Source organism: Lutra lutra, chromosome 17 (genome assembly GCF_902655055.1).
Source record: "Lutra lutra chromosome 17, mLutLut1.2, whole genome shotgun sequence".
NCBI classification, from domain to species: Eukaryota; Metazoa; Chordata; class Mammalia; order Carnivora; family Mustelidae; genus Lutra; species Lutra lutra.
This window is the reverse complement of record NC_062294.1, coordinates 13177851-13190941: the sequence shown is the minus strand read 5'-3', so window position 1 is coordinate 13190941 and position 13091 is coordinate 13177851. Positions and strand designations below refer to the sequence as shown.

The 13091-nt window shown below is 41.2% G+C and overlaps 1 protein-coding gene across 2 annotated transcripts in view; it reads left to right on the top strand.

Annotated features, from left to right (window-relative positions):
* Positions 1-13091, top strand: part of HYDIN (HYDIN axonemal central pair apparatus protein) — a 403917-nt gene that overhangs the window by 190600 nt on the left and 200226 nt on the right. For both annotated transcript variants that reach the window (XM_047711407.1, XM_047711408.1), the window contains 4 exons: positions 1147-1214; positions 6825-7057; positions 10166-10266; positions 12415-12550. In XM_047711407.1, the coding sequence (XP_047567363.1) occupies positions 1147-1214; positions 6825-7057; positions 10166-10266; positions 12415-12550 (538 nt within the window). The remainder of the gene's footprint in view (positions 1-1146; positions 1215-6824; positions 7058-10165; positions 10267-12414; positions 12551-13091) is intronic.

Genomic DNA, 13091 nt, shown 5'->3' with positions numbered 1-13091 from the left:
CAGGACTCCAGGATCAGACCTGAGCTGAACCTGACCTCACTTAACTAACTGAGCCACCCAGGCACCCCTTCACTTAAACTTTTCTTGAGTACCTCCTACATGCAAGGTTGTATATTAGGTACAGTGACTGGTGAATTTGAGTTTGTTAGACATTCCTGTTACATGAATCCTATACTGTCTTAACCTTTGGCTCTGTGAATAAATTTTCCAAATTCAGGATGTGATTGCCCATTCTCTCAAAATTCCCAGACTGTCTAAAAAATATAGTGAAATGACAAGGGAATTGAAAGGCTAAACTAAGAAAATATCCATTTAACATAAAGAAAGGCAATAATGGAGAAAAAGAATGAGATGGCATTAAGACATAAAAAACAAGGAGTAAAGTATAATACATGAATCCTACTTTATTGATAATTATATTAAATGAAATATATTTAACACTTCAATTAAAGGCAGAGATCGGCAGAATGGGCTTTTTAAAAACCCACAAAACACAATTCAACTATATTTAGATCCAAAAATGTGAATAAGTTGAAACTAAAAGGGATGGGAAAAGATATACTAGGCAAACAGTAACCAAAAGAAAGCTGTACTAATATCAGACAAAATAGATTTTAAAATAAAAATTTTTACTTGAGACAAAGAACATTTTACAGTAACAAAAGAGTTAAGCCATTAAGGGAATATAACAATTATAAACATATATGCACCGAACAGCAGAGCCCCCAGATATGTGAAGGATAAACTAACAGAACCAAAGAGAAAAATGAGAATAGATTTGTGGTTGCTTAGGACAGGGGGTGCGGGATAGAGCATGATAGAGCTATGATATGTATCTTATCCACATTAATATTCTGTGCCTTTGGTTTGGTGCTGTGTCTGCTCTGCCTCATTCATTGGTAGGAATTTGGTGATAAGTTAACCACAGCAACATTTGCTCAAACCCAGTGGTTCGAGTCTTGAAAAAGAACTCTAAGAACCACTGTGATAGACCATCATCTCAAAGTTTCTTTAAGTGCTAGATTCTGTACTTGATTTAATGCCATTTTATGGTTTTTGGACTTAACCATCTCCCTAATTCATGACTGCTACTCTGAATTCGCTGGACTCCCTATCCACTCTCCCAATTTGTATTCCTACTTCCAGAGGCTGCGTCATTGGACCTACGTTCCATTTTAACGTTCCTGCTCTGCACTTTGGTGATGTTTCCTTTGGTGAGTGTTTTTTCATTTGAAGTTAAAAATTGAGTGGAATTAGTTTTCCTTCTACATGGAAGGAGGAAGGTTTACAAAGAACCTCTCCTACCATTTTTTTTTTTAATAGGTAGCAGCTAAATGGGTCTAGAAATGTTCTCTCCTTTCTCTGCAGCAGTGCATTTTGATGTCATTTCCATTTATATGTGGAAGTTATAACCATGTCCCGGGCACTAAGAGCTCTCAGGCTGTGGTTGCCCAGGCTCTTCCAGCAGTGGAAAACTGGAAAGCCTTAGACTTCACACTCCTATCTGAATGTTCTGAACACTCTACCTATCTACCATCAGATATATATATATTTTTTTATTCTAGAGAGAGAGAGAGAGAGAGAGCGAGCACAAATGGGAGGAGTAGAGGGAGACAGAAAGGTTCTCAAGCAGACTCCACACTGATCAGGGAGCCCCTTGCCCAGTTCAGTCTCACGACCCTGAGATCATGACCTGAGCCAAAAGCAAGAGTCAGATGCTCAACTAACTGTACCACCCAGGTGTCCCCTGAACACTCTATTTATGTGTAGATTCTGATTTGCCAGTCTGGCTACACAGCAACCTGTGCACAGAGATGCTTTCAAGTTTCAAGTGAATTCAGTGGTGGTTTGACTCAGGTATTCTATCACTCCAGATGGAAGACGTCTATGTTTTTGTGTTGTCTTCTTGCTCAGTTACTTCCCTGAGTCATTTCTTCCTGTCTCAGCATTTCCAATAATAAAAATGACAGCATTAGCAGTGAAAGTTTCCACCTTATATTCTAATCACTGCTAAGTGGATTACATATAGTACTACATTTAAACCTTTTGGCAGTCCTTTGAGGAGATGCTGTTTAGGATTTCCATTTTGGAGCTGGAATAACTGAGCATTCCAACAGTTAAATAACTTCCCATGGTCACACAGCAGTGGCAGAATGAGTATTTCAAATGAGATCTGCCTAAATCATGCACAGTAAATGGGGTAATGTTGCCTCAAAGGGGCAAAAATTGTTTGTTTGGGTTTAAAAAAAAAAAGGATAGATCTAATCAATGTTTGTGGTCCTCCAAAGTTCAGTCCTATCCAACAGAATCTTATTCCTTAGTATTTAATTTTCTCATTAGGGAGAAATTAATCTAACTTAAATTATGTTTAATGAATTGATTTCATGGAAAATTAATTCATCACAGTGGTTCTTTGAGGGGGTGATAATAATTTAGAAAAGGCTGAGAAACCCTAGTCTGAATCCATAGTCCACAGTCCTTTCCATTTTTCTTTTGTTTCCTCCATTTTGACTTTCATTTCTTTTGCCTCAAGTAGGCCCATCTACCTGGGGAAAAATTTCTCTTCACAATGTATCTTTTCTTTACAAAAAGCTGATTCCTAATTCCTTTATCAGTTGCTTTAACACTTAACATTTCCTAACATGTAAGAAAATCTGTATAAATGGAGTTCAATGTCTCTTAATTACCATAGAATATGAAAATGGCTGGAGAAATTTTTACAAATTTATTATGCATTTTAAGTCATAGAGTTTTTGAAGGGAAGTAAAAGTGACCTACAACTTGAAAATTGTCTGATGGCCAACTATGACAGACATACTCTCCCAAGGGTAATTGTGACTGATCCACAATAAGAGGTGAATTACTTACCCAAAGATCTATGCAGTTATCCTCCAAACAGCTCACCTGAGTCCATAGAGAGGTGTGGGTAACTGATGCATGACAGCGTCATATCCTTCCACAGGCATTTAAATATGAACTCTAACACGGAATATTTGGAAAATGTGCCCACTGTCATATTGCCTTGGAGGCAGAAAGCAGAATCTAAATAAGCACCTCAGTCATTCCAAGGAATCTCATTCTGATTCATTGTCTAGAAGCTGTCTTACTGTTCACTGCTCAAAGGTTAATGTCAATACTATACCAATGATAAGCCAATTTTTGAGCCCCAAGAATATCTGAGTCTAAAATTTAAAAAGCACCTAAGCCCCTAATAGTACATTTCAACAAAATATGGCAAACAGGAAGTGTATGTTTGTGCCTAAGATGCCACTGATTTATTCAAAATGCTGTATTTGATATTGGCAAGCTCTGGCTAACACAGTGGATAAAACCATGTATGCATGCTCTAAAGCTAGGTAGTTTTTTATTCCCCTGTTAATGTCTTCCATTTGGTCTGTTGTTATCCCTAAGTATACAAGAAAGGCCATTATTGGGTAATTAATTCATTGTTTCCTTGAGCTATAGAGATAATAATAGCTATTTCTCATGGTTGGTCCAGCTAGAAGTTTTGGTAACTAGCTTAGGTGAAAATTATGAACAGCTTATTTTTCTTTTATTGTATAACATCTTATTGGGCCATTTGGTGATAAGGCAGCTAGGCAAGAGGTAGGAGGACACTGCAGACCCATGACCCAAGATTCCTCATGGCTGAGATAGGAAAACTTATCCCTCCTAAGTCTACCTTCAAAATTCAAGTCTCATTTCTTTTAGTCTGTATATAGATTCCTTAATCTTCTCTGCAGTGTGGCAGAAAGTGTTATCAAAAACATACCTTTTTGCTTGCCAACAGGACATCTAGGGCTATTTCATTTTCAAAACCAATTAGGCCAGTTAATTCAAGCTACATGGCTGTGCTTTTGGATTCTGGACCCTAAAGCCAAAGTCAGAGATAATTTTATGATACAAATTTCAAAATTATTTTATGATAATATTTTTAAGTCCTGAAGTTGGAACTAGAGCTCTCTCATGACTCCTACTGAAAGTATCATTATTTATTTCTTTAGAAAGATTGGCCTCCCATCACAAAGAAACATCATCCGTGATGTTTCATCCATCCTGATTACTATCTCACGTGTGCAATCAGGGCTTTGATGAGGCAGACAAAGGTAAACATGTTATTGGCTCAGGGATGAAAGAATAATAAAGATGCATAGAGTTCCAGATGCAAGAGAAATTAACTGTTACAGGAATGAGTCAGGGACTGGAAGAGTTTTCTTCCAAGATGACTGGCATATTGGATGGAGTAAACAAGGTTTGCAGAGACTTGGAGTGTTGGGGAGTACATTGAGCTAACTAGAGTTGGTAATATTGTCCCTATATTGGCACTAAGGCCCATTCTTGAAGAGGTGTCTGTTATAGGTTAGTGTTAGAGACAGGGCCTTTATTTGCTTAGAGACGAAGATTCTAGATTTAGCATCAGGGCCTGTTGAGATCGATGGTGTTAGGTCATTATTAATATACTGAAGTAAACGAGAGGTATTAGTCCTGTTGGTTGGCATCTGAAATGTTTAAAGTATGGCTATAAATATTTTAATGGTAGGATTGGATGTTAGAGGACATATCTAATAATTAATTAACATTGACTGAAGCTATAGTAGCATGAGAGAGTCAGATTATAGAATTTGGTTGGTGATTGTCCCTGAAGGAACACTGAAGCTTTGATAAATCCTCAGATCCATCAAAGAGTAAGTAACAACTAATGCCAGATGATAGGCCCGAAGGGGCAGGGTCTGTATCTGCACACCCACTATTTGTCAGGAGCTACAAGAACATGTTAAATGAGAATAAGGAGTTTAGAAGCCTTCAGGTACTCTGTGGAACTGACCATTGGGTAATTTGGTCAGAGAAATTAAGGTCTGAGGACAAATTTGCTGGGATAAATATAGGGATTTTTAAAAAGCAACATGGTAGTTGTCTTCCATGGTCCAGGTATGAACTGGTCATATTTCACTCAAAAAGAAATATTTTGGGGTGCCTGGGTGGCTCAGTGGGTTAAGCCTCTGCCTTCTGCTCAGGTCATGATCTCAGGGTCCTGGGATCGTGCTCCGCATCCAGCTCTCTACTTAGCAGGGAGCCTGCTTCCCTCCCCTCTCTCTGCCTGCCTCTCTGCCTACTTATGATCTCTCTCTCTCTGTCAAACAAATAAAATCTTAAAAAAATATATTTATTGACTTTAGGAGGGTATAAAGTAGGGTGTAAATTAATTGTAATTGTCTCTTAGAATCTTAATTGCAACGATTATAGAAAGTCTTACAAAGGTTAGCAGAAAAAAATCATAGAAAGCATGAGGAAAGCCCTACATCCTGTAGTATTAGGAGTTGGTGCAAGCAGAAGCCCAGGGGGTAGCACTTGTATTCGTAATGAGCCTGCAGCCTTTAATAAGATAACATCCTCTTCTTTCGTCTCCTTAACAAGCAGTGTGGGGTCTACAGGTAGTTGTGCAAGGAATCATTCTAGCTAGGAGGTTATAACTGGCTTTATTCTCGGAAAGACTTTTAGTTTCAGGGAAATAGTCTGAGCCGGTCGTTTGGAAGGACCCATCTGAAACCTTACACAAACCATTTCCAGAGCACACCTGACGTTGTAAGAGAGCTTCTCCCCCAAATGGTCAGGTGGAATTAGGGTGAGGCATCTATAATTGCAACAATCCTTGCTGGGAGAGCTCAGGAGCCGAATGCACCAATTCCTGACTGTGAAACTGACTTTGGAGCAGTTCCCCTGGAATTGCCAAGAGAACCCTTCAGTCCACTTAATCAGGCAATTCTTTTTCCATAGCAGATCTCTTCCGAGGAGATTGGCAGGTGGTATCACAAAGGAGAGACATGTTTCTTCCAGCAGCCCCAATGTGTCGACAAAGCCTCAGTCATGGGGACCTGGAGAAGCAGATGTGCTCACAATACCCCCTGCAGTGACGTAGGAACCAGTCCCGAGACCAGCTGTGTTTTACTGCAGTAGGGTTCAAGGTGGAAATAATAGCGTTGGCATCTAGTAGAAATATGCCTATTTGTTCTTGTTTCGTTCTGAAAGTGATGGCAGATACAGTGGCCACCTCAGGAGTCCAAAATTAGAGCTCAGTTTATAGCTTGCCAGACAAGGAGGATCCATCTCTCTTAGGAAATGACCAGGAGTCTCCCAGAACTGAATGTAGGAAGGCTAGATTTAACACAACAAAGTAGCTTTGTCTAAGGGAGGTAAAAGCCGGTGTGGCAGTCTCTGGCTTGCTCAAACGCAGTTTGTAAAGTCTCTCTCAGGAGAGCCTATTATTCGATTTTGTGTCATCGACCCTGAGTGCGTGAGCCTCAGACAGGTCCAGGATGAGTTATATAATGTCTTGGCAGGCTCTAGGTCACACAGCGGGGACACAGCGGGGAAAAGCACACAGGCTTCTCCTTTAACACACCGGCAAATAAAAAGAGCAAATATGATTTGCCTGTATTCTATGCAAAAATTAAATGCAAAATATACTTTTGGAGGGCAAGTCACCAAACAGGTAATAAGAGGCTGCTTCTGAGAGGGACCTGGATGGACATCAAGGCATAGTTTCATGTCTATTGTTGCTACATAGTAAGTGTATAAAAGAATTGATCGAAGAAAGGAAAGGAAAGGGAAGGGGCGGGAAAGGAAGGAAAGAAGGGAGGGGGAAAGAGAAAGAAAGAAATGTATTCGTTTGTTGTATGACTGAAGACTATCAGTGGGAGGTGGAGTTAAGCAAGTTGCAATGAGCTGCACAGACATTTGAGAGTTTTGACAATGCTAGCCAAGGCTGAAGTTCAAGGGAGGATATAGTGGGGCTCTTACTTCTTACCTCACATTTTGTTTTCCAGGCTTCCCTCATACCTTGATATGTTCCCTCAATAATACCTCCTTGGTCCCCATGACCTTCAAACTGCGTGTCCCTGGAGATGGTGATGGCCATAAAAGCATTTCAAGTTGCCAGTATTCAGACTACAAAATGCCGTCTTGGAACAAGGACAAAATACACATAATGCAACCAAAAGAATTCACCATCACTCCCAGCAGTGGCACCATTCGCCCCCAAGGATTTGCCGCTATCAGGGTAAAGTGCACAGCCTTCAGCACATATGGGCAAGGAGCCAAACTCTCAAATATTTATTAGGGCCACAGCTAAGGTGTGCTTTACATGCCCACCATCAGTGGGAGACAGTGACCCTAATTCACGTGGAAAAGTGGGCCTTTAAGGCAATAAACTACCGGGGCCAAAGAAACCAGATACAAATATATTGGGCCAAAAGAACTGACACTGCCCTAGTGGATTTCCATCAATCTAGATAAACTGCCCTCACCAGAACAATGGATTCTAGCGATCTGTAGTACAAGCACTACTCTGTATAGACAGTACACTCATGGGTACAAATAGTAAAAGATTTAAGAATTTATTGATAATTAAGTCCTACTTTCCTTTGGAACCTAATCGTTTATACCAGTAAAGGTCCAGATTTGTGCCCCAGATGATAACCCAATTTATTCAGATTTTTAATATAAATCTGGGCTTCATGGTGAGTGTAGATGTGAAATTCCTCACAGTGGTTTATATTTAGACCCACGGTGTGATGCTCTGGTAATGGCCACCAGCAGAATTATTTCACAGCTGACTGAGAAAGGTTTTACTGTCCTCCCTCATTGACTTTTGCTTCTCCAAATAGTTGGGTCTAGCATTATTGAAGGCTACTAAATTGAAATTATTTTATCTTTTCTGGGAAAGAAAAAGTAAGATTTCCATAGCTAAGGTTGGTAAATTTCTCTTTGAATATTTAATTCAGCTATGGCCTTATCCCCTCACATTTTAAAAAATGTTTTATAATATCTCACCATGAATCCATTCATCCTCAATCTTTTCTGGGACTTTTTGGCTCTTCGAAGGGCTTCTCCATGGACCTAATGAAATTTATATTATTATATTGTTACAACTTCTCAAGGGTGTGGTACTTAGTTGGCTTGGGCTGTTAATTTTACCAACACTCAAGTCTGAGAGGCTGATAAACAACAGAAATTTATTTCTCACTGTTTGGAGACTGGACGTCTGAGATCAGGGAGACAGAATGGGAGTGTTCTGGTGAAGGGCCCCTTCCTGGTTGCAGACTGTTGACTTCCTGTGTCCTTGCATGGTGGGAGGAGCTGGGGAGCTCTGGGGGAGCTTTCTTATAAGAGCTCTACCCTCAAGACCTAATCACCCCCAGTGTCCCCACCTTCTAATTACCATCACACTACAGGTTAGGATTTCAATATAATGAATTTTGTCTGGGGGTGGGGGACGGGGTAGGGAGGACACAACCATTCAGATGATTGCAGTTCCTAGCTGTGACTTTCTCAGGATGAAACGCTGCTGCAAACAGCCTACACATTATCTGCCTTTTCTTTTTGCCTTTCACACATGGCACTGGAAGATTTTAGGAGCCATAGCATCCATCTAGCAGCCTTCTGCCGGAACTTCCTGTTCTTCTGCCTTCTAACTGTAGCTCAGGTAGAAACAAGGCCTCCTCACTCCAGGCCCTTCTGCACGTGGGGGCAGCTACTTCTCCCTGAATCTGACAAGTTTCCTCTCCAAATCCATGGCTCCATCTTCTTTTCCCTTGTATATTTGGAAAAGCTTTCTCCAAGCTTCAGCTTTTGCTCCTGAACTATACTTCAGCCGTGTCTGTGTAGACTCGAATTTGCATCCAGTGATTCCCTTTGCAACCAAGAAAAGTTTTAATTAGTCCTTCATACATAATTTATAGGTAGAAAAGCTTTCACTTCTACCAGAAGCTGTTCTCCCCACTTAGAAGTATCTCTTCCACTACAAATCATCTTTAAGCAATTAAATATTGTGACAAGACTTCAACAGCTTGAATGTAAAATTTCACAATAATAAATAAAAAACATAGGGTAAAATATATATACTGGGCACATACTGTCCTTGAATAAACCTTTATTTGGAGCTTCCTGTTTTTTGCTCTAATGATGAATATGGAGGGTAAAGGAGGGAGACGAGATTTTGATTTTTCTTTTTTTTTTTTTTTTTTAGATTTTATTTATTTGTCAGAGAGAGAGAGCAAGCACAAGCAGAGGGAGCAGCAGGCAGAAGGAGAAGCAGACTCCCCACGAGCAAGGAGCCCAATGCAGGACTTGATCCCAGGACCCTGGGATCAGGGTCTGAGCTGAAGGCAGACGCTTAACCAACTAAGCCACCCTGGCATCCCAAGATTTTGATTTTTCTTAAAAAGAAAATTATCTAGAGGCACCTGGGTGGCTCAGTGGGTTAAAGCCTCTGCCTTTGGCTCAGGTCATGATCTTAGGGTCCTGGGATCGAGCCCCACATCGGGCTCTCTGCTCAGCAGGGAGCCTGCTTCCCCCTCTGTCTCTGCCTGCCTCTCTCCCTACTTGTGATCTCTCTCTCTCTCTCTCTCTGTCAAATAAGTAAATTAAATCTTTTTTTTTAAAAATGTATAGCTTTAAAAAAATATATTACAAAAAATTATTTAGTTGATTCCTTATGCCATTTTCTGGAACTGACATGGTCATGTTCATTTATTTTTCTCTAAGAGAGACTTAGCTATACTATACTTATTGGTGTATTGAATTTTCATAATTGACAGAGCCCAGAGGCATAGAGAACAATTTAAATTGAGTGATTAAAATTTGTTTGATATGGCTCATCCTTCAGGGTCATTTTTCCCCTGATGCAAGTATATGACTTCTTTGATACAGTCTTCTCAGAAATGAGCAAACCTATTGTGCTAAAAGCCATTTGGTTTCTAACCTGGCCTTTGAAAAAACTCAGCAGGCCCTGACCCCGAAATGTAATTTGTTCTGCTAAAAATGTAAACGCCAGGGGCACCTGGGTGGCTCAGTGGGTTAAAGCCTCTGCCTTCGGCTCAGGTCATGATCCCAGGGTCCTGGGATCGAGCCCCACGTCGGGCTCTCTGCTCGCCAGGGAACTTGCTTCCCCCTCTCTCTCTCTCTGCCTGCCTCTCTGCCTACTTGTGGTTTCTGTCTGTCAAATAAACAAATAAAAAATCTTTAAAAAAAAAATGTAAACGCCATACATTCCATAACAAAGTACTTAGAAGCTATACTCCACGTGGTCCTCCTCTGTTCCTTTCCCCCCTGCGCAGGGGGAGGGCTGGCCTTGCAGAAGAACCGCTTCTCACCTTTTCCTTTCCAGGTAACATTATGCTCCAACACTGTGCAGAAATACGAGCTGGCCCTGGTGGTGGATGTGGAGGGCATCGGGGAAGAAGTGCTGGCGCTCCTAATTACTGCAAGGTATCCCCCTCACCTGCTTTCTCTCTTCCCCAGTCCCCCTGAGCCGCCAGTAATGGGCTGCCTCTCCCAGAGGCAATGCGCCTGCAGTCCGTTCACACTGCATTGGTTCTGCTTTCCTGAGGAAGGAGGCTGAATCTGATATTCAAATGACAAAGCTTTGAAACAGCCAACTGCACCTTTGGTGGAGATAAGAGATGGGATGTGCATGTGTGTTGCAGGTGTTAAGAATAATAGTGCTTTCCAATGGTCTGACTTTCCCAGTATATAACTTAAAAGGTTTTACCAGAAAGAGGCAAACAGTTGCTGGTTTTTATTTTTATCTTTCAATAAGTACTCCAGGGTTATGCCCAGTCCTGCTGTGGGAGATCCATTTAGCGAGACAGTCCTGCTTCAGGACACTGTTATCACGAGTTAAATGCCACCCGAATGAGGCCCTCTAACCACATCAACTCCTCAGAACCATCCCTACCTTCTCTGTGTTTTAATACAGGCAGCAATGGGCTCTGGGGCCAGGTGAAGATCCTGGCTCTGCCATTTGTCACTTGTGTCTCCTTGACCAAGTTACTGTCTTTTCCAAAGATTGGAGCATGACACCCAACGATGACGGTCATCCTAAGTAAATAAATAAAATCATAGCCCACACTTTTGCCAAAGCAAACAGGTGTCCATGTCTGAGCCTTTAGGGAGTATGTATGAAAATGCCACCATCTACATGAAATTACTTAGCAAAAACCTGATAACTTATCCATCCCTAGGGTTTAGGCCTCATGAATTGCAGAAGATGTACTGTGAAGGACTTGAAGGTCAAGGCCTTGCTATGGTCTACTTAGTCTTCTTTCCAAAGACCTACCTAATGATTTTGTTTGTTTAAAAATAGCAAAAACTTTCATCTGGTCCTTTCTATACCCAGGTTTACATTTTTGCCTAGTCTTGCATTTCATTTCTTTTCTGTGTGAGTTTATTCTGATACTTCCCTCCTCTCAGCCCCCCCTTCCCAGCAGGTATCAATAGCAAATCCTGAATTTCAAAAGGGGGGGCGGGCAGGTGATCTTAAGCAGCTATGAGTTTCCTGCCATATACTCTGTGACCCAAGTCAAATACTGCAAGTCCTACCTATTTCAGGTAGTAAAGCATTAGCTTTATGAAAGTCATCAGGTCAACCAGCAACTCCATTCTAGCTAAAAATGAACACCCATCCCATTCTAAACCTCAAACTTTAGGTTAACAAGACTCTCATGTCATTATTTTTGGTGTAATCTGTAGGAACTGCTTGAAGACCCTCAACAAAAGAATTGCTTTTAGAACTTGCAGAGAGCAGGCAGTGACAGCTTGCTGTGCCCTCTACCACAGGTTAATCATCTCTCACTGAGTGAGCTCTCGCTCAGTACTCTGGGCACTGTGCTATATTATTCATTCGCAATACCTCCTATATTTCCCTCAACACTCTGAGAAGAGTTCATTATGCTAATGTCAGTCCCTAGAGTTACCTTCATTACACCTCTGAGCAAAGTGGGACTCTGGGAGGGAAAGCTACTTGCTCAAGCTTGTACTTGTTAAGGTCAGTATTTGATACTGGCTCTGATTCAGATGCCAGTGCTCCCCACCGTGGCACTGTATTGTCACCACTGTCCATGCCAGTTCCGAGTTGAGCAGCTGTCTGAGCCTACAGCTCCAAGACAGCTGTTCTGCATAGGAATTAGAATTATTACCATAATTTAGATGGCACAGACTGTAGCTAGTCCTTGGAGGACTCTGGTCCAAAGTGTCACAGCTAGTTAGGACCCCATGCTGGTGGCATTGGCCCTATTTGACTTGGAAACCCACCCACTACCCTAAGGATCTTGCACTGTGGGGGCACCTTGGGGAAACAAGGCCAAATATGAAAATCAATGGAAATGTTAGTCATTACCCATGGAGGACTGCTGTTTAAGGAGTCCTGCTTCTAGCCCTTTTTTGATTAAAAAGTGGTGGCTGGGGGCTAAGGGATAAGGACAACAGGAGAGGAGATTTGAAAATGATTAATGTAGTCATTAGAGAAAAACTTTGTGACAGTGACAAATGGTGTTTAACTTGGGACTCAGCCTTCTCCATATGTAAACAAGCTCTCTATCCTTTTGAATTCTTTAATGGCCTCCTTCCTTTGAGCAGGTGTATTGTACCTACCCTCCACATGGTTAACCCAGAGGTGGACTTCGGGCGCTGCTTCCTGAAGTACCCCTATGAGAAAACAGTCCAGCTTGTCAATCAAGATGACCTCCCAGGATGCTATACGGTCCTGCCTCAGGTGAGTTACGTTATCCTTTTCCAGTGTTGATTTTTTTTCAGTTGGATTTTCTTGATGAGAAAGAGAAACCCTTCTAAAGAGCCATGTTCCTGAACACATGACCTTCTGTACTTCGTATTTTTAACCTGGAAAAAATCTGGGCACGGGGTCATAAAGCCGCTGCTGGATTGCCACCCACATGATTAAGCAGCTACAGATGTAAACAGTTATTAATTTCCCAGGTAAATTGCCTTTGATAAAGAAAGGAGAGGGTCAATTAAGCCACCATGAAGAAGTTATACCTGCAAATAATTGCCTATGAATTAAACTAGGAGTTTTCATTTATGGCCATGCCTGTGGCTTGAACAGCATCACTAAGATACAATACTTAGAAGTGGGCTTGTTGAACTAGAAGGCTGGAGTTACTACAAAAAGAAGAAAAAAAAGGAAATCATCTCCTAATGTTTTATGAAATGGATATGTCTGCATGCCACAACAACTAGCTAAGTGGGACATGAAGCAATTAAACACATATGAATTAAAGATTCAAAAAGATCTCTAC